Source organism: Oncorhynchus masou, chromosome 24, assembly GCF_036934945.1.
Source record: "Oncorhynchus masou masou isolate Uvic2021 chromosome 24, UVic_Omas_1.1, whole genome shotgun sequence".
NCBI lineage: Eukaryota > Metazoa > Chordata > Actinopteri > Salmoniformes > Salmonidae > Oncorhynchus > Oncorhynchus masou.
Genome location: NC_088235.1, coordinates 89,220,871 through 89,240,906, shown reverse-complemented (window position 1 = coordinate 89,240,906; position 20,036 = coordinate 89,220,871). Strand labels below are relative to the sequence as shown.

Here is a 20,036-nt window from a genome sequence, read left to right as displayed (position 1 = left end):
TCCAAGCTTAATTTCGAGTTTCATAGCAAAGGGTCTGAATACTTATATAAATAAGGTATTTCTGTTTTTTATCTTTAATACATTTGCTAAAAATTCTAAAAACCTGTTTTCGCTTTGTCATTATGGGGTATTTTGTGTAGGTTGATGGGAAAGAAATAATTGAATCCAGTTAAAAATAGGTCTAACGTTACAAAATGTGGGAAAAGGGAGGGGTCTGAATTCTTTCTAAATGCACGGTACATTTCAAAGTGTTTTTGATTAACATACATTCTCAAGCCTCATTCCCATTACCTATAAGCACTTGGTTATGTAACGCCAAATGTCATGCATTTCAATGGCGACGTCCACAACTCCCCCTTGTGGTTCAAGGCTCCGTTGCGAGACGGACACCGCATACCTTGACATTTTTCTAACTTTGCATTGTCTTCAGTCCAGCCAGAGTCCATCGAAGAACAGGAAGTTGCCAAAACAGAGAAGATGAAAACGTGTTTTTCGGTGTTGGCTTTATGGGATAGCTAGCAATTTGTAAACAATTCCTATATGCGAGTACTATTTTAATAGTAATGTTAAATAATACACATTGGCTGATAAGGCAATTATATTATATGAGACTGTTGCCCATGTAATTTTATTGTGATGGTAATGATGTCTGTTAGGATGAGGTCGCTAGCTACAATGGTATCTTCAACCTAGCCTAGATTTAGCTCGCTAACTATAGTTGCTCTGCAGTGCGTTTGTTCATTGTTTAGCCCACCAAGCAAGGAGCTTTTGTGTAGAGATCAATAAGAGGATGTCGAATTTGGTCAACAAAACAATGAATGGCTTATTTGCTACGTGAGGTTTATTTGATCGAATAGAAGATTCATAATGCTTAGGTTGTTACAAGTGTACTGATATAAGTAGGCCATGTGACATCCTGGCAACTGAGAAAAAACACTTTATAGTTGTCTCAAGATGGCTATGCATGTCCATGGTATGAGGCTTGTAGCATAGAATCTATCTACATTGAATACAGACGGTTGATGTCAACATAATGAGACTTATTCTCCAATCCAAAGAAAGGATAGGGGGAGCAAGACAGCCCACTGTGCCGCTTTGTGGACAACGACGACTCCTTTTTTTAATGTCGGAGAGACAAGTATCTTGTCAGTATATCCATAATCTTTGCTTGCAATAAAGTTAGAGAAACAACTTGAGGAAAAAGTAACTAAACAATATATTTATCCTTGTTATGTTTGTTCCTTATATAATGACAAACTGGGGCATAGGTTTAACTACTTTTAATGAACATATACTTCAGCTAGAAAACTCCATGTTTAGCCATGCAAGGCGTTCTTTAACCCATCCGCCTAGCCTGCTGGGTAACGTAGTCTAAATGTTATTAACACATAACAACACATCTTCTTTCCTTTAAAATAAAACTACTTTTCTATGTAACTACACGTCACATCAAATTTGTTTACTCAACCTGCATAACATGCAATTTTCAATAACACATATCTTTCCCCAAATTGTTTTTCTTGAAAAATAGATTTTTTTTTTTTTAAATATAGTCTGTCCAACAATACTCTTTTGTGGCTCTATTTCTTTTCACGTTAACAAAACATTCAGTCCACGTGCCCCTTTTTTGTATTTTTTTTAGCAGTTCTCAATACGCCTTTCAGGGGCTCTGACAGTCCTTTTTGGTAGTTCTGCTGAAGTGCTTCCTGAAACAGTTTGACAGCGTTCATTGTCAGTCAGGGTGTTCTGACTGAATTGTCCATTTCTAAAGGCATTTGACGCTTCAGCAGTATTCTCTTGATAATCCTCAGTCCCTTGACTGAATGGCTGAAGCCTTTAGATCCACGCCTTCGATCCACTTCGTCTCAGTTGTGATCCATGCTCCGTTTGGATATCATAGGATCGCGGTACAACTTCTCTCTGCACACACCCTTGCTGCATCCAGGTTCCTGTAGTGACGTCTCGGAGTCGTACATGATCTCCAGGTTTCAGTTCAGGTAAGTGTCTTGCACTTTTGTGTCGCTGTTTTTGTTTGTCTTTCTATTTTTTCTTTGAGAGTTTGACTTTGTGAGCACCTCTGGGTGCTAGCAAGTCCTCATGGATGGGTAGGTTGGTTCTGACACGACGTCCCATCAACATTTGTGCAGGTGAAAGTCCGTTCTGCAGCGGTGCGCTGCAGTAGATCAGATTTTTTGGAAATCCTCCTTTCCATCGTGTGCCTTTCTCACCAGACCTTTCAGAGGACGGAGTTGTAGTAGGGTCTGTTGGGTACTGGATGAGGCATTAGCGGCTCTGCTTGCTGCTTTGGCCTGTAGGTCAAACACAGTTCACATGAAGCAGTGGTCTGGCTGATTTTCTGGTTCATTCGTGGCCAGTACATTACTTCTTGTGCTCGTCGTTTGCATTTTTCCTCACCCAAGTGGCCCTCGTGTATTTTCTGTAGCATTTCTTTGCGTAGTGTCATGGGAATGACAATCTGGAGGCGGAGACAAACTGGAGGCGACGAAAGGTTGGAAGCCCGAGAGTCAGCCCCAAAAATTTCTTGGGGGGTGGCTCACAGGGAGTATGGCTACGCCAGGTAGGAGACCTGCGCAAACTTCCTGTGCTTACCGGGGGGCTAGAGAGACCGGCAGGCACCGTGTTATGCTGTGGTGCGCACGGTGTCTCCAGTGCGGGTGCATAGCCCGGTGCGTTCTATTCCAGCTCCGCGTATCGGCTGGGCTAGATTGAGCGTTGAGCCAAATGCCATGAAGCTGGCTCTACGCATCTGGTCCCCAGTGCATCTCCTTGGGCCGGCTTACATGGCACCAGCCTTACGCTCGGTGTCCCCGGTTCGCCTGCATAGCACAGTGCGGGCTATTCCACCTTGCCGCACTGGCAGAGCGACCGGGAGTATTCAACCAGGTAAGGCTGGGCAGGCTCGGTGCTCAAGAGCTCCAGTGCGCCTGCACGGTCAGGTCTACCCAGTACCACCTCCACACCCCAGCCCTCCAGTGGCAGCTCCCCGCACCAGGCTTCCTGTGCATGTCCTCGGCCCAGTACCACCAGTGCCAGCACCACGCATCAGACCTACTGTGCGCCTCGCCTCTCCAGCGCTGCCAGAGCCTTCTTCCTCTCCTGCGCTGCCAGAGTCTCCCGCCTGTTTAGCTCTGCCAGAGCCTTCCGCCTCTACAGCGTTGCCGGAGTCTCCTGCCAGTTTAGCGCAGCCAGAGCTGCCAGTCTGCATGGAGCAGCCAGAGCTGTCAGTCTGCATAGAGCAGCCAGAGCTGTCAGTCTGCATGGAGATGTCAGTCTGCATGGAGCAGCCGGAGCTGTCAGTCTGCATGGAGCTGCCAGTCTGCAAGGAGCTGTCAGTCTGCAAGGAGCTGCCAGAGCAGCCAGAGCTGTCAGTCTGCAAGAAGCCGCCAGAGCTGCCAGGAGCAGCCAGAGCTGTCAGTCTGCATGGGGCAGCCAGAGCTGCCAATCTGCATGGATCCACCAGTCAGCCAGTCTCATGGATCAGCCAGAGCCGTCAGTCTGCCAGGATCCACCAGTCAGCCAGACTCTTCCGGATCTGCCAGTCAGCCAGACTCTTCCGGATCTGCCAGTCAGCCAGACTCTTCCGGATCTGCCAGTCAGCCAGACTCTTCCGGATCTGCCAGTCAACCAGACTCTTCCGGATCTGCCAGTCAGCCAGACTCTTCCGGATCTGCCAGTCAGCCAGACTCTTCCGGATCTGCCAGTCAGCCAGACTCTTCCGGATCTGCCAGTCAGCCAGACTCTTCCGGATCTGCCAGTCAGCCAGACTCTTCCGGATCTGCCAGTCAGCCAGACTCTTCCGGATCTGCCAGTCAACCAGACTCTTCCGGATCTGCCAGTCAACCAGACTCTTCCGGATCTGCCAGTCAACCAGACTCTTCCGGATCTGCCAGTCAACCAGACTCTTCCGGATCTGCCAGTCAACCAGACTCTTCCAGATTCGTCAGTCAGCCAGGATCTGCCAGAACTGCCAGCCAGCCCGGGATCTGCTGGATTCAACTGCTTGGCTGAGCTTCCTCTCGGTGCTGGGCTTCCTCTCAGTGCTGGGCTTCCACTCAGCCCCGAGCTTCCCCTCAGTGCTGAGCTTCCCCTCAGTGCTGAGTGCTGAGCTGCCCCTCAGTGCTGAGCTGCCCCTCAGTGCTGAGCTGCCCCTCAGTGCCGAGCTGCCCCTCAGTCCCGAGCTGCTCCTCAGTCCCGAGCTGCCCCACAGTCCTGAGCTGCCCCTCAGTTCCGAGCTGCCCCTCTGTCCCGAGCTGCCCCTCTGTCCGAGCTGTCCCTCTGTCCCGAGCTGCCCCTCTGTCCCGTGTTATTTAGTAGGGTTGCCGTGGCTAGGAGGTCACGGAAGCGGACAAGGTGGGGGAGTAGGGGGGGGGGTACTGTCACACCCTGACCATAGTTTATTTGTATGTTTCTATGTTTTGGTTGGTCAGGGTGTGATCTGAGTGGGCATTCTATGTTGGATGTCTTGTTTGTCTATTTCTATGTCTGGCCTGATATGGTTCTCAATCAGATGCAGGTGTTAGTCATTGTCTCTGATTGGGAACCATATTTAGGTAGCCTGTGTTTCACTGTGTGTTTGTGGGTGATTGTTCCTGTCTCTGTGTTTGTTGCACCAGATAGGGCTGTTTCGTTTTTTCCACATTTGTTGTTTTTGTATTGTTCGTGTTTCATCTTCATTAAAGATGTATCTAACTAACCATGCTGCATTTTGGTCCGATCCTTGTTCCACCTCTTCGTCAGAGGAGGAGTTAGAAGAAACTCGTTACACCCCAGTATAACCAGTAACCTTCATTTTCACCGGGTGTATTTTGCTCTTCACCTTCAGTGTTTTAGTCATCCAGCAACAACAGGTTTACCTGTGCTCCAGTATCAAGCTTGAATGGCATTATAGTTTCATTCACCTTCAATGTCACAATCCATTCAGCATCTACTGCATTGCATATTTCCACAGAATCAACAAAGAATTCTTCCATCTCCTCGACTGTGTGAACCTTTTTCTTTGTAGCCTAAGCTTTGCAGCATTTTGAGAAAATATTATTTTTCCCCACAGTTGTGTGAGGTTCTGTGTTATGCACTATAGCCTGTTACCATATCATATGTGATTGAATATTATCTGCTGTTGGCTTGTGTGGGTGTATGTGTTATGCAACATAGCTGACTTGAGACATTGTTTACAGTTTCAGGGCCATGGGCCTTTCACGTGATGGAAAAATACAGAATAACATAAAAACAGGGACTGTGCAATGAGTTGCGGGGGACACATACAGAACGTAGTGTAGAGAACAAATGGTCTTTTGTTGGATAACAGGAGCCAGGTGTGTGATAACTGTATCGAGAGTATGAGCACACAGATATTCTACATAACAACGCCTGTCCACTGAAGCACCTAGGGGGCTGGGACCAGTTCATGCGCCAACAATCAATGATAGGCTGGGTGAGTTTAAACCATGCCCAGTCTCTACACTGTGACAGGCGGGCTCAGAAGCAGGAACTACTTCTGTCAGAGTATATTATAATAACTTTGTCAGGAACAAGTCAGTTCTCTGTTCTACCCTGCCTGGTGTTACAGCGAACCCATATATACGAAAATTGCATTTACGACTTATTGCTTAGCTAATAAAAAGTACATAGTATACAATCGGTGACTGTGTCATATTTATCCTGATACCAGATTCGATTGACGCAAGCCTTAACTTCTTGACACCACTGAATAGCATAGCGCAACAGTCAAATAATATTACAAAAGAATATTCATAAAAGCAATCAAATTAACCGTTTAAATTTGATATTTGGATGTTTTCACTCACGAGACTCCCAGTTACACAACAAATGTTCCTTTTGTTCCATAAAGATGATTTTTATATCCAAAATACCTCCGTTTGTTTGTTGCGTTATGTTCAGAAATCCACAGGATAGAGCTGTCACGACAACGCAGACAGAAATTCCAAATAGCCTTCATAATGTCCACAGAAACATGTCAATGTTTTTTTATAATCATTCCTCAGGTAGTTTTTAAAATATATTTTCGATAATATATCAACCGAGTGTGTAGGTTTTTCAATAACAGCGGGAGGAACAATGGTGGCTTTACTCTGCGTAAGTGGATAGGTGGGGGCTCTCAGAGTGAGTTTTTGTTCCACAATGTGATCTTTCACACTCATTTTTCAAAATAAAATCCTGAAACTATGTCTAAAGACTGTTGACACCTTAGGGAAGCCAGAGAAAAAGGAATCTGGTTGATATCCCTTTAAATGGAGGATAGGCATGCATAGGAACAGAAGGGTTTCACAATAAGAGGCACTTCCTGATTGGATTTTCCTCAGGGTTTCGCCTGCAATATCAGTTATGTTATACTCACAGACAATATTTTGACAGTTTTGGAAACTTTAGAGTGTTTTCTATCCTAATCTGTCAATTATATGTATATTCTAGCATCTGGTCCTGAGAAATAGGCCGTTTACTTTGGGAACGTTATTTTTCCAAACATAAACATAGTGCCCCCTAGCTTCAAGAGGATTTAACAGTTGTTACATGATTTGCCATATGCAGGGCATTTTTTTGGCTTGGGGATAAATCCACATTTTCCACATGTAGTGTTTTGATTTCTCTCTTTTGCTTGTTTTTGTTTTGTAAGGCGTTGTGTATTGCTCCTCTCTTTTTATTGCATGTACAGACGTCTCATCCCTGCACAGCTCTTTAGCTTGGCGCTGGTGGTTTCAGCTGCTCGACACATATTCACTGCTTTATCAAAAGTTAAATCTTGCTCACGCAGCAATCTCTCCTTGAGTCCATTATCAAGTATGCCACAGACTATCCTGTCTTTCACTAGTGAGTGTTTTGCTCAGTGTGTTCAGCTCAGCCAAATACTGGTCAAAACTGACTCCGTTTCTGATCATGAGAGAAAAACTTGTATCTCTCAAACGTGACGTTCTGGCTTGGTACAAAGTACTCCTCAAATTTAGCCATTAGCACAGTCAATGTCAAGTTTGCCTCGTCTCGCTGAAAGCTATTGTAAATGTCCAATGCATCCTCTCCAATAACATGCAGAAAAATGGACGCTTTCATTTTGTCATCATCTACCCTGCACCACTGGCTACTAGGTAGATATTGGATCTCTGCTTGAAACGTTTCCAATTGTCCGCTAAATTGCCTGTTAACTGCATAGGGGTAGGAGGACTAAGCCTATCCATGACAGAGAATAGGAACAGTGTCAATTTCTCTTACTTCAGTATGTTGCTCATCAACATGCTCGTCAAGATTCCAACGCAACCTCACTCTTGCTGCTGCGGCTCATTGTCCTCACTCTTGCACGCTAGCATCTTCGACTACTCACGTCACTTGACTTGTGGTAGAATGTTTAATTTTAGTCGCGGAAATTTGCAGAGTTACTCCTTTCTTTTCTCTGTCTTGTCATAGCGACAACCAATCATAGCGACTACCAATCTCACCATGTTATTTTTGTTCCTTATATAATGACAAACTGGGGTGTAGGTTTAACTACTTTTAATGAACAAATACTTCAGCTAGAAAACTCCATGTTTAGCCATGCAAGGCGTTCTTTAACCATCCGCCTAGCCTGCTGGGTAACGTAGTCTAAATGTTATTAACACATAACAACACAATCTTGTCTCGAATTAAAAGGCTATAATTTGCAATCTCCCAAAATAAATGCAATCTCTGACAAGAGACTGGCTCTGTGTTACAAACACTACACTTGTCCGTTCAGTAGCGGGGCAAGACTCCTTGAAGATGAGGTACGGCGTAAGGAATTATATCACGATGTGAACATGGCATCAGCATCCTTTGGTTATCGTAGAATTGCCCTTCTTGTAAAAATGTCAATCATTGAATGCCTATGCAACTTTGAGCTTTTCGTATGGTGCTGAAATCTGTAATTTTTTATAAAAGTATAATTTTTTGTTTGTTTGTTAACAAAGAAGGGGCAGCCTGTCATTGCACAGCAGATTCAAAAATTATGGATTCCAATGTCAACTGACAACACTATATCAATCAGGACAAGCACAGGTACACAGTAAGCACTAAAGAATGGATACTTTTATAAAAGTATCAAGTGGTAGAGCACATTTGAAGTCGTAACTTCGTACTCCATTGGAAACAGTGAATTACAGGGTGCAATTTGACAGACCAAAGAAAAGCCCATAGTTGCACAGGACAAACATAGGTACAAGGTAGGCTATACACATTAAATAATGGACTTTTTTTACAAGTATCAACTGATAGCAGCTCGAATGAAATTGACAGTGGTACACTGCCGACACTTATCGTAACTCAACTCATTAGAGACAGAGTACAGTCATGACCTAAATTATTGGCACCCTTGATAAAGATGAGCAAAAAATACTATAAAATATATAATACAAATACTGAGCTATGATGCACATTTTTGGGGGGGAAATTATATTTTATACTAACCCACCACTGGTGTGTGCATGGCTATTTTCATGTGATCTGACCATAGTACCGGTTCCAATCCAAATGCCAATTTTAAATTGAACCTTTATTTAACTAGGAAAAGCCCACTGAGACCCAGAGTCTCTTTTTCAAGGGAGACCTGGCCAAGAAGGCAGCAACAATCAATACATTACATAATTAAAACATATAACGATACAACAACATGATCCAGCCTAAGAAAAGCATTTACACTCCTCTGTAGCAGTCTCCCATCAATATTTTAAATTCATTCAGTGGCACTAACATATCTGGATGAAGCATGGACTGCAGATTATTCCATGCGTCTGGTGCACAAGCAGAGAAGGCAGTCTTGTCTAATACTGTGAATGTCCTGGGGACTTTAAGCAGCAACCAGCCAGCAGACAGGGTGTGGTAACTGCTGGTGGTGAAGGAGACCAGACTACAGAGGGAGTTTATCCAAAAGGGCTTTGTAGATGAACACATACAAATGTATCTTTCTGCACATATAAAGTCAGGTCCAAACTACCATTTGGCACAATGTGCAATGGTGGGTGAGTGACTTGGCATTTGTAACAAAGTGAAAGGATGCATGATAAACAGAGTCCAGTCTCTGTAAGACAGAGGAGGTTGCATGCATATACAACAAGTCACCATAATCAATTAGAGAGAGAAAAGTGGCCTGAACAAGCTTCTTTCTAGCCATAAGCGGGAAGCAAGCCTTATTACAAAAATAAAAATCCAATTTCAATTTAAGCTTTGTAACATGATTATCGACATGAACTTTAAAGGACAACTTGTCATCCAGCCAAATACCTAGGTATTTCAATGGATAAGCCACCAGATGTGACAATGCTAACGTTCTCTGGCAGAGTTCTAGCTCTGGTCAGGAATTTAGTTTTTTGTAGATTCAAGACCAGTTTGAGACCATAAAGGTAGGCCGGCTGTGACTGAAAAGCAGTCTGGAGCTCTTCAACAGCCTGAACCAGAGAAGGAGCACATGAATATACACTGCTCAAAAAAATAAAGGGAACACTTAAACAATACAATGTAACTCCAAGTCAATCACACTTCTGTGAAATCAAACTGTCCACTTAGGAAGCAACACTGATTGACAATAAATTTCACATGCTGTTGTGCAAATGGAATAGACAACAGGTGGAAATTATAGGCAATTAGCAAGACACCCCCAATAAAGGAGTGGTTCTGCAGGTGGTGACTACAGACCACTTCTCAGTTCCTATGCTTCCTGGCTGATGTTTTGGTCCCTTTTGAATGCTGGCGGTGCTTTCAATCTAGTGGTAGCATGAGACGGAGTCTACAACCCACACAAGTGGCTCAGGTAGTGCAGCTCATCCAGGATGGCACATCAATGCAAGCTGTGGCAAGAAGGTTTGCCGTGTCTGTCAGCGTAGTGTCCAGAACATGGAGGCGCTACCAGGAGACAGGCCAGTACATCAGCAGACGTGGAGGAGGCCGTAGGAGGGCAACAACCCAGCAGCAGGCCCGCTACCTCCACCTCTGTGCAAGGAGGAGCACTGACAGAGCCCTGCAAAATGACCTCCAGCAGGCCACAAATGTGCATGTGTCTGCTCAAACGGTCAGAAACAGACTCCATGAGGGTGGTATGAGGGCCCGACGTCCACAGGTGGGGGTTGTGCTTACAGCCCAACACCGTGCAGGACGTTTGGCATTTGCCAGAGAACACCAAGATTGGCAAACATCCTCCAGCATGACCGGTTTGGCGGTGGGTCAGTCATGGTGTCTGGTGGCATTTCTTTGGGGGGGCCGCACAGCCCTCCATGTGCTCGCCAGAGGTAGCCTGACTGCCATTAGGTACCGAGATGAGGTCCTCCGACCCCTTGTGAGACCATATGCTGGTGCGGTTGGCCCTGGGTTCCTCCTAATGCAAGACAATGCTAGACCTTATGTGGCTGGAGTGTGTCAGCAGTTCCTACAAGAGGAAGGCATTGATGCTATGGACCGCCCGTTCCCCAGACCTGAATCCAATTGAGCACATCTGGAACATCATGTCTCGCTCCATCCGCCAACGCCACGTTGCACCACAGACTGTCCAGGAGTTGGCGGATGCTTTAGTCCAGGTCTGGGAGGAGATCCCTCAGGAGACCATCCGCCACCTCATCAGGAGCATGCCCAGGCGTTGTAGGGAGGTCATACAGGCAGGTGGAGGCCACACACACTACTGAGCCTCATTTTGACGTGTTTTAAAGGACATTACATCAAAGTTGGATCAGCCTGTAGTGTGGTTTTCCACTTTGATTTTGAGTGTAACTCCAAATCCAGACCTCCATGGGTTGATAAATTTGACTTCCATTGATAGTTGAATGTGCTGACAACAAAATCACACAAATTATGTCAAGAAAAAAGTATTTAATAAGAATATTTCATTCATTCAGATCTAGGATGTGTTATTTTAGTGTTCCCTTTATTTTTTTGAGCAGTGTATAACTGTATCATCTGCATATAGATGTAACTTTGCTGGTTGCATCCTATTTCCCAAAAGACCTTTGATAAATCCACTAACAGATGCATGGCTGCCAACTTTTTGAAGGAAGCTTGGGTTGAGATTTGCTATGTGAATTTCATTGCCCACTGGTACAACCTCTAAATGGAAAATGTGACTGTTTTAAAGCTAATGTCCTGCAATTCTACGTATTTTAACATGGCCTAGGCATATGAACAACATGGAAATAAAAATAATTAAAAATAATAATTAAAACAGAGGCCAGGTGAATTCAGGGTTTTTTGAGCATTAAATTAACATCCAATTCAATGACTTTGTTACTTTGAGATTTTTTTTTGGGGGGGGGGGTTAAATTTAAAGAATGCTAATATTTTTTAGGTGGTTTGACAGTTTATTCAGACAAATGAGATAGGGAGACAGGCAAATGCTAGAAACAGTGGGAAGGTTGGAAGCAGGGACTTATCCCTGTTCTCAGGTGGAATGTTGTATGTGACATGTGCCAGGAGTGTTACCACTACACCAAGGCTCTGCACAGGAAATCATCAGATGAATGGTTGATGGCAGTGGGCAACCAAATCATAGATTGCAGTCCACTTGTTCATAGACTGCTTTTAAGGTAAGGACACAAACATTTTGTCATTTGGGTGAACTATCATCTCTGCCTCGCATGTGCACAATACAAAATGTAAACAATTATATTTGATTCCCGGACCATTTAATATCCAAAGCTTATTTGTATGACATATTCAAAACTGGCCATGAATGGCTGCAATAATTCATAGCTTCATATAATTAATTTTCAAAGACACAAGTAGGCATATTAGATTTGAAATATGTGATTACACTGGCAAAATTGGGAAGAAATGGAATAATAAAATAAGTGTTCTTGCTGACAAGAACAGTAATTACCCTATATTTTAGCCCATTAAGAATGAGAATTGTTCCACTGCTCAGACTAAATAAAGTAAATAAATGATCAAATTTCTTGAAGACAAAATTACAAATCTGCCCTTACACCCTAACCAAATTATTTTTCTATTAATTGTCCCTCCTCTAGAATCAAACTTACACTTTTCAGTTCACAATCAGTTAGACAAAACTTTTCATAGTTACAAATCAGTTCACTCTACCAAATTTCCCTGCTAAAACGTGCTGTATGTAGGTCTGTCTGCTGCCTTTTTGTTGTCACAGCCTAAATGCCAATCACCAAATGAGGGGACTAATGCAAGTGGATTATATCAACTTTAGTACATGCTGTCAAAAGGCTGCAATAGGGACTGAAGTAACAGCAACCAAATTGTTGACAACATTTTACACTGAACAAAAATATAAACGCAACATGTAAAGTGTTGATCACATATTCCATGAGCTGAAATTAAAAATCCCAGAAATTGTCCATATGCACAAAAAGCTTATTTTTCTCTAAATGTGTGCATACATTTGTTTACATCCCTGCCCACTACACTGAGGCTCGGTAACACGGTCACCACCGATAAATCCATGATTATCGAAAACTTCAACAAGCATTTCTCAACGGCTGGCCATGCCTTCCGCCTGGCTACTCCAACCTCGGCCAACAGCTCCGCCCCCTCTCCAGGTTCTCCTTCACCCAAATCCAGATAACAGATATACTGAAAGAGCTGCAAAACCTGGACCCGTACAAATCAGCTGGGCTTGACAATCTGGACCCTCTATTTCTGAAACTATCCGCCGCCATTGTCACAACCCCTATTACCAGCCTGTTCAACCTCTCTTTCATATCGTCTGAGATCCCCAAGGATTGGAAAGCTGCCGCAGTCATCCCCCTCTTCAAAGGGGGAGACACCCTGGACCCAGACTGTTACAGACCTATATCCATCCTGCCCTGCCTATCTAAGGACTTCGAAAGCCAAGTCAACAAACAGATCACTGACCATCTCGAATCACACCGTACCTTCTCCGCTGTGCAATCTGGTTTCTGAGCCGGTCACGGGTGCACCTCAGCCACGCTCAAGGTACTAAACGATATCATAATGGCCATCGATAAAAGACAGTACTATGCAGCCGTCTTCATCGACCTTGCCAAGGCTTTCGACTCTGTCAATCACCATATTCTTATCGGCAGACTCAGTAGCCTTGGTTTTTCTGATGACTGCCTTGCCTGGTTCACCAACTACTTTGCAGACAGAGTGCAGTGTGTCAAATCGGAGGGCATGCTGTCCGGTCCTCTGGCAGTCTCTATGGGGGTGCCACAGGGTTCAATTCTCGGGCCAACTCTTTTCTCTGTATATATCAATGATGTTGCTCTTGCTGCAGGCGATTCCCTGATCCACCTCTACGCAGACGACACCATTCTATATACTTCCGGCCCGTCCTTGGACACTGTGCTATCTAACCTCCAAACAAGCTTCAATGCCATACAACACTCCTTCTGTGGCCTCCAACTGCTCTTAAACGCTAGTAAAACCAAATGTATGCTTTTCAACCGTTCGCTGCCTGCACCTGCACGCCTGACTAGTATCACCACCCTGGATGGTTCCGACCTTGAATATGTGGACATCTATAAGTACCTAGGTGTCTGGCTAGACTGTAAACTCTCCTTCCAGACTCATATCAAACATCTCCAATCGAAAATCAAATCTAGAGTTGGCTTTCTATTCCGCAACAAAGCCTCCTTCACTCACACCGCCAAACTTACCCTAGTAAAACTGACTATCCTACCGATCCTCGACTTCGGCGACGCCATCTACAAAATAGCCTCCAACACTCTACTCAGCAAACTGGATGCAGTTTATCACAGTGCCATCCGTTTTGTCACTAAAGCACCTTATACCACCCATCACTGCGACTTGTATGCTCTAGTCGGCTGGCCCTCGCTACATATTCGTCGCCAGACCCACTGGTTCCAGGTCATCTACAAGTCCATGCTAGGTAAAGCTCCGCCTTATCTCAGTTCACTGGTCACGATGGCAACACCCACCCGTAGCACGCGCTCCAGCAGGTGTATCCCACTGATCATCCCTAAAGCCAACACCTCATTTGGCCGCCTTTCGTTCCAGTTTTCTGCTGCCTGTGACTGGAACGAATTGCAAAAATCGCTGAAGTTGGAGACTTTTATCTCCCTAACCAACTTCAAACATCTGATATCTGAGCAGCTAACCGATCGCTGCAGCTGTACATAGACTTATCGGTAAATAGCCCACTCAATTTTACCTACCTCATCTCCATACTGTGTTATTGACTTGTTTATTGTTTACTCAATGTGTAACTCTGTGTTGTCTGTTCACACTGCTATGCTTTATCTTGGCCAGGTTGCAGTTGCAAATGAGAACTTGTTCTCAACTAGCCTACCTGGTTAAATAAAGGTGAAATAAAAAATAAAAATAAAAAGTGAGCATTTCTCCTTTGCCAAGATAATCCATCCACCTGACAGGTGTGGCATGTCAAGAAGTTGATTAAACAGCATGATCATTATGCAGGTGCACCTTGTGCTGGGAACAATAAAAGGCCACTAAATATGCAGTTTTGTCACAGGACACAATGCCACAGATGTCTCAAGTTCTGAGGAAGCGTGCAATTGGCATGCTGACTGCAGGAATGTCCACTAGAGCTGTTGCCAGAAAATGTTATGTTCATTTCTATACCATAAGCTGCCTCCGTCATTTTAAAGAATTTGGTAGTACGTCCAACCAGCCTCACAACCACAGACCACATGTAACCACACCAGCCCAGGACATCCACATCCGTCTTCTTCACCTGCGGGATCATCTGATACCAATTACCCGGACAGCTGATGAAACAGAAGAGTATTTCTGTCTGTAATAAAGCCCTTTTAACTAATTCTGATTGGCTGAGTCTGGTTCCCCAGTGGATGGGCCTGGCTGCCAAGTGGGTGGGCCTATGCCTCCCAGGCCCACCCATGGCTGTACCCCTGCCCAGTCATGTGAAATCCATAGTTTAGGGTCTAATGAATTTATTTCAATTGACTGATTTCCTTATATGAACTCTATCTCAGTAAAATCATTGAAATCGTTGCATGTTGTTTATATTTTTGTTCAGTATATATTTTTGTTTAGCATATAAATCTTGGTGGGGCAAACCAGCAAAGCTACTACACAAGACAACACTAAAGAATACATTAATTGCACTATAACGGTGACAAACGGTGCCACAAACTATTAGGGGCTGCATAAAGCTGTCCTAACAGCAGAGCTTTCCTTTCAGCACCATGGAGTGAATCCTTACCACCGCTACACCTGGATATCAGCTGAGTCTTGTATGTTAGCGAAACAGTTCATTCAGCCTCATTTACTGCCTTTTTAAAAGCCATTGCTGATATGGCTGACTTAACAAATGTGGTTACTCTCGACTCCTTGTGGATTTGAGTAAGTCGATAAGAACCGCAAAGTTGCTAAGAACCGCATTCTCCTTCAATAATAACAAACAGCATAATGAGTTTTGACTTTTGAACCATACACCAACATTATTACATGTATGTTCAGTAAATTCATGTTTATTCTTATATTATTAACACGAGCTGTGACGAGGTAGGCCTATTCATTCATCACTTTCAAAATGGACACAGACAGAAATTGAGACAGATGTTAGTTCAGATAAATTCAGCAACATGAGGCCTTGACTCCTCTTTAAGTCACCACACACAGAGAGAGAGAGAGAGAGAGAGAGAGAGAGAGAGAGAGACTTGGTTAGCCTACCATTTGAAGTATTTTAGGAAGGAAAATACAATCATGAGGATCCACTTTTATATACAATATACCGACGCACAGACAGCGCATTGCGTAAACAACACAACCCTCGCAATATCAACTGGAGTTATATGGGTCTATTACTGAACTTTGTCTTGAAAACAAATATTTGAATTTGAAGAGACTGTCACTGGCAAACATGGCTACAGACCCAACAACATTATATAGTATCTCCTCCTCGTAAAGAAATGCACAAGCTAATTATAATATACAAAGTAAGCAAAACTATGAAATCCTTCCAACTTTGCCTAAAATCAGGAAGACACTAATGAAATAGACCTATATAACAATATGCCTATAACAAGTGAGATGTACAAACTATGGCATAAGGGAACGATGAGCGGATAAGAGGCTATCCCTAATTTCGATTAAGACATTAATGAATGAGATCAGATGGACGTGGTCAATATAACTATTTGTTCAGCACTTTTGAAATGTACAGCGACAGAATTGAGAACATGGGCTCTTCTTACAGTATTCTCCCTGTACACCAAGTCAGAACCAAATGATAAATAAAGGGGGCATATAGGCAGACAGAGAAAGCTCTTACAATATTGGATAATGACATTTCTCTAATTCAGGCTATAGGCTACATGTGCACCACCAAGTCAAAGCAGTAGGCTAAGTTCTGAGGGGAAAGGGATCAAATGATTAGGGTGAGGCACATGGGCTATTAACAGCTTACTACACAACCTACACATATTATTACTTTCTTAGCTATAGTATACATATCTCCCTGGCATATTACATAATTTATGCAGCAGCATACAATACATTTTTTGATGTTGTGCTGCGCTCACTTGAAAAGGAAGATGGAGTGGAGGTCTTGTGGGCAAATTTTGTCATCAAACTTCGTCAAGTCTGGCCTTCTCTGGATGTATGACGCTTTCAAGACAACTGGGAACTAAAAAAAAACAAGGTTGAATCATGACATCAGTGATCTTCAGGTTGGGGCTCTAGAAAGAGGCCCAAGTTCCCGACTTGGAATTCTGAGTATTCAACCTTTTCAAAACTTACTTTCCTAGTCGGAGCTAGTTTTTTTCCCCCAGAGTTCCCAGTTGTCTTGAACTCACTGAAGTCTGAGATTTCCCAGTTCCGAGTTTCCAGGTATTTTGAACACGGCAGAAGTCATGCTGGAATGACAGCATGGCCAATGTATTCAACCTTTTCTGTCTCATGGTGTTGCATGTTAATGTTTATCCTTATAAGCTTGGAAAAGAGACCCTTTCAGATAGGTGCTTTAAATCCTTGAACCCAGACTTGGACCACACACCCTCTCCACCGAATAGCAGGCAGGGGAAGCAAAACAGGGATTGCTTTGCAACGTTTGCAGTTTGCCACTGATTCATTCAAAACCACTCATTGTTGAATTCGCAATTTCCTACTTGGTTTTATCCATAATTTCTCTTTATTTGAGAAGGATTTGCCAGTAGATTGTCGACGTGATTCATGATGATGACTGCTTGTCTAGCTTTTTTAATATACATATATATATTTTAGCTAAGATTGAAAGATTGAAAGTATGATGTATCAGTCCAATCAAAGCTATGGTGACAGAACACTGAGCCACTCACGGCTCAAATAGAAAAGATTACCAAAGCCTACACACTGTATTTTCTGCTGGCTGCCCCTCCTCCACAGAAAGCACTGAGCTTGGCTGAAACAGCTGCATTTTGGAGTTGCCTAAACAGGTGGGGCCCAAAACACCTGTCCTGAATGACGGTTCGCCACTAAGCATAAATAAAACAGCGCTACACTTTTTCATTTTCTAAACTCAGCAGAGAACATTCTCTCGCTCCATTCTGCTCAGCTCTAATCTTGAGGGGCGTGTCTTTAAAACATGCATCCAATCCCCTTGATCCCTTACATAACTAGACCAATCACATGCTTCAATGTGCAGAGGTTCACAGTACTGTGGCAAGATCAGGACAATAAACTTTTTTTCTATTGTATTATTGACTGTATGTTTGTTTATTCCATGTGTAACTCTATGTTGTTGTTTGTGTCGCACTGCTTTGCTTTATCTTGGCCAGGTCGCAGTCTTGTTCTCAAATAGCCTACCTGGTTAAATAAAGGTGAAATAAATAAATAAATAAAATGACAGCATTGCAGGCGCAGATGCTCAGAGAAGAGCGTCAAATGTATGTCTCATCCTCGCTTCCTTCTCAAATCCCATTGGATGAGAAAGTCAGAAGTCCCACTCCAAAGACGAGCATGCAAAACGTGTGACTTATTTTAGAAGGCATTGTTTTGAATTATAATGGCCCAACCAAAGCAAGCTGGGCGGGCGGGTTGTCTAGTTTGACACCTATCAATTATTACAGTAGAGTTTTTGACCAGAGGATGCGCCTACTCTTGACATGTTTCACTTCACTTGAAATTTGCATCACCCAAAAAAATCGCTCCGCTTGCAAGGTTCTCGCCGTTCACTTCCCACAATCCCCTGCACATTCCTCTGGGTGCACATGTTGAAAAATAATGGGGGCGGACCTTCGCCTGCTGAATGGCAAATATGCATAAAGATAGTGCAATTAAGATATGACGTCATCGTTTGAGCACTATCCAGACTTTTTAAACTATGGTCCAATAAATCAGCACAATCTACTTTTTTGAGATATGGACTATCCTGCTAGCATACAGTCCACTGCTCTGCCTGTCTCGTCCTTTCCACCCGCCTTGCTCTGCTTGCCCGCCCGCTTCTGGTGAGTGGAGTTCGTGTTTCAAGGCCAGGTGTATCCGTTGGGTCGAAATTCACTTAAGGACCAATGGAATGGTCTAAAACCCGAAACTCCGCTTACCCGAGGCACCTGGCCATGCAAAACGATCTCCACCAGTTTTTCGCTTTAGTTGTTCGTGCCTGTTCTTCACACGCTTATTCGCCCGCTCTCATTGGCTAGAATATCCCACCTGATCTCGCCTCCTGCCTGCCTTCCATTGTTAGAGGGGTCACTCGACTATCTTGTCAAAATAATAAATAATCTTTGGAATAGCTAGTTTTTGCTGTCTATTTTCCAAGAACCTGTTTGCGAAGTTATTGTTAAAGTTACAACGCAAAATAAGACACTTATATTTACATTGTTCTACGATTAAAGTACGACTTCGAATAAAACCGTGGTCTTACCTCGTATTATCCCGAAAAAAATCTGCAAATAGAAGATCAGGTTGTTGGTTGTTGAAGGTTGTTGAAACACAAATCGTCAAATGTATAATGTTGAGGGGAGAGTCTAATGGCGTTTATATAATCATTGACGGGGTGTCTGCGTGTGTTAAGGTCCTTGCTCTCCGGGATTCTTGGGAAATACCAAACCACATTGAAGTTGAAATGTAACATGGTTAAAAGGGACAGTCAGCAGTTGCTGCATCCATTTTTGGACCTATTATATTAATTAAATGTATCAAATCGAATACAATTGTATTTGTCACATGCGCTGAATACAACAGCTGTAGTAGACCTTACAGTGAAACATGTACTTACAAGCCCTTAACCAACAATGCAGTTAAGAAAAATAAGTGTTAAAGTGTGTACTACAATAAACTGATGTAAAAAAAAAATAATAATAATATACAAATAAATAATTAAAGAGCAACAATAAAATAACAGTAGCGAGGCTATATACAGGGGATACCTGTTCAGAGTCTATGTGCGGGGGCACAAGTTAGTCGAGGTAATACGCTGATCTCGCCTCCTGCCTGCCTTTCATAGTTGAGGACATGTATTTCCATTGTTAGAGCGGTCACTCGACTATCTTGTTAATATAATAAAACATCTTTGGAATAGCTAGAACCTCCTTGCAAAGTTATCGTTAACGTTATAACGCATAATAAGACACTGTTATATTTACAATCTTCTATTATTAAAGTATGACTTCGAATAAAACCGTGGTCTTACCTCGTATTATCCCTAAAAAAAATCTGCAAATAGAAGTTCAAGAAACTTGCTTGTTGCAACACAAATCGTCAATAGTGTGACGACCCTGGGGTTAAAGTGCGGAAATCGATTCTGCTGCGCGAGCATGCTTTTGCGGCACAGTCGGTAGCGCGCCGGACCTCGGGCTCGAAGGTTCACAGAAAGAGGTAACCAAAAGAACAGTGCTAGCTGCCTGTGCACTTGAATTAAAGGGTAACTACATAAATATATATATATTTATTTATCCCAGACCTCAAAAGTGGTCTCCTGATGTGGTTTAAGCATAGTTCTACTAATTGAATGTTCTATTAAAGTGTGACTTTGAGAGCAAAAACCTGAAGAAAAAAAAGAAACCTGAATTTATGACTCTTTTATCTAGTTCAATAGGCCTACTTATTATTTGCCTACATGCACAGTACAGTTTGGGTTGGCCTGACTGAAAAACCAACAT

The 20,036-nt window shown here is 43.2% G+C and overlaps 1 protein-coding gene across 5 annotated transcripts in view; it reads right to left on the bottom strand.

The window, feature by feature from the left end:
• LOC135512960 (flavin-containing monooxygenase 5-like) overlaps positions 1-19,662 on the bottom strand; it is a 36,010-nt gene extending 16,348 nt beyond the window's left edge. Inside the window, exons 1-2 of one of the 5 annotated variants that reach the window (XM_064935513.1) lie at positions 19,568-19,662; positions 18,800-18,821 (exon numbers count right to left, since the gene is read on the bottom strand). Coding sequence is in view for 1 of the 5 variants with exons in the window: in XM_064935510.1 (XP_064791582.1) it covers positions 16,479-16,524 (46 nt within the window). In the remaining 4 variants the exon portion in view is untranslated. Of the gene's footprint in view, positions 1-7,242; positions 7,452-16,478; positions 16,583-16,695; positions 16,812-18,799; positions 18,962-19,567 lie in introns of those variants that run through there. The other 4 variants (XM_064935510.1, XM_064935512.1, XM_064935511.1 and 1 more) reach the window with 4 other exon arrangements.
• Between the last annotated feature and the right edge of the window lie 374 nt (positions 19,663-20,036).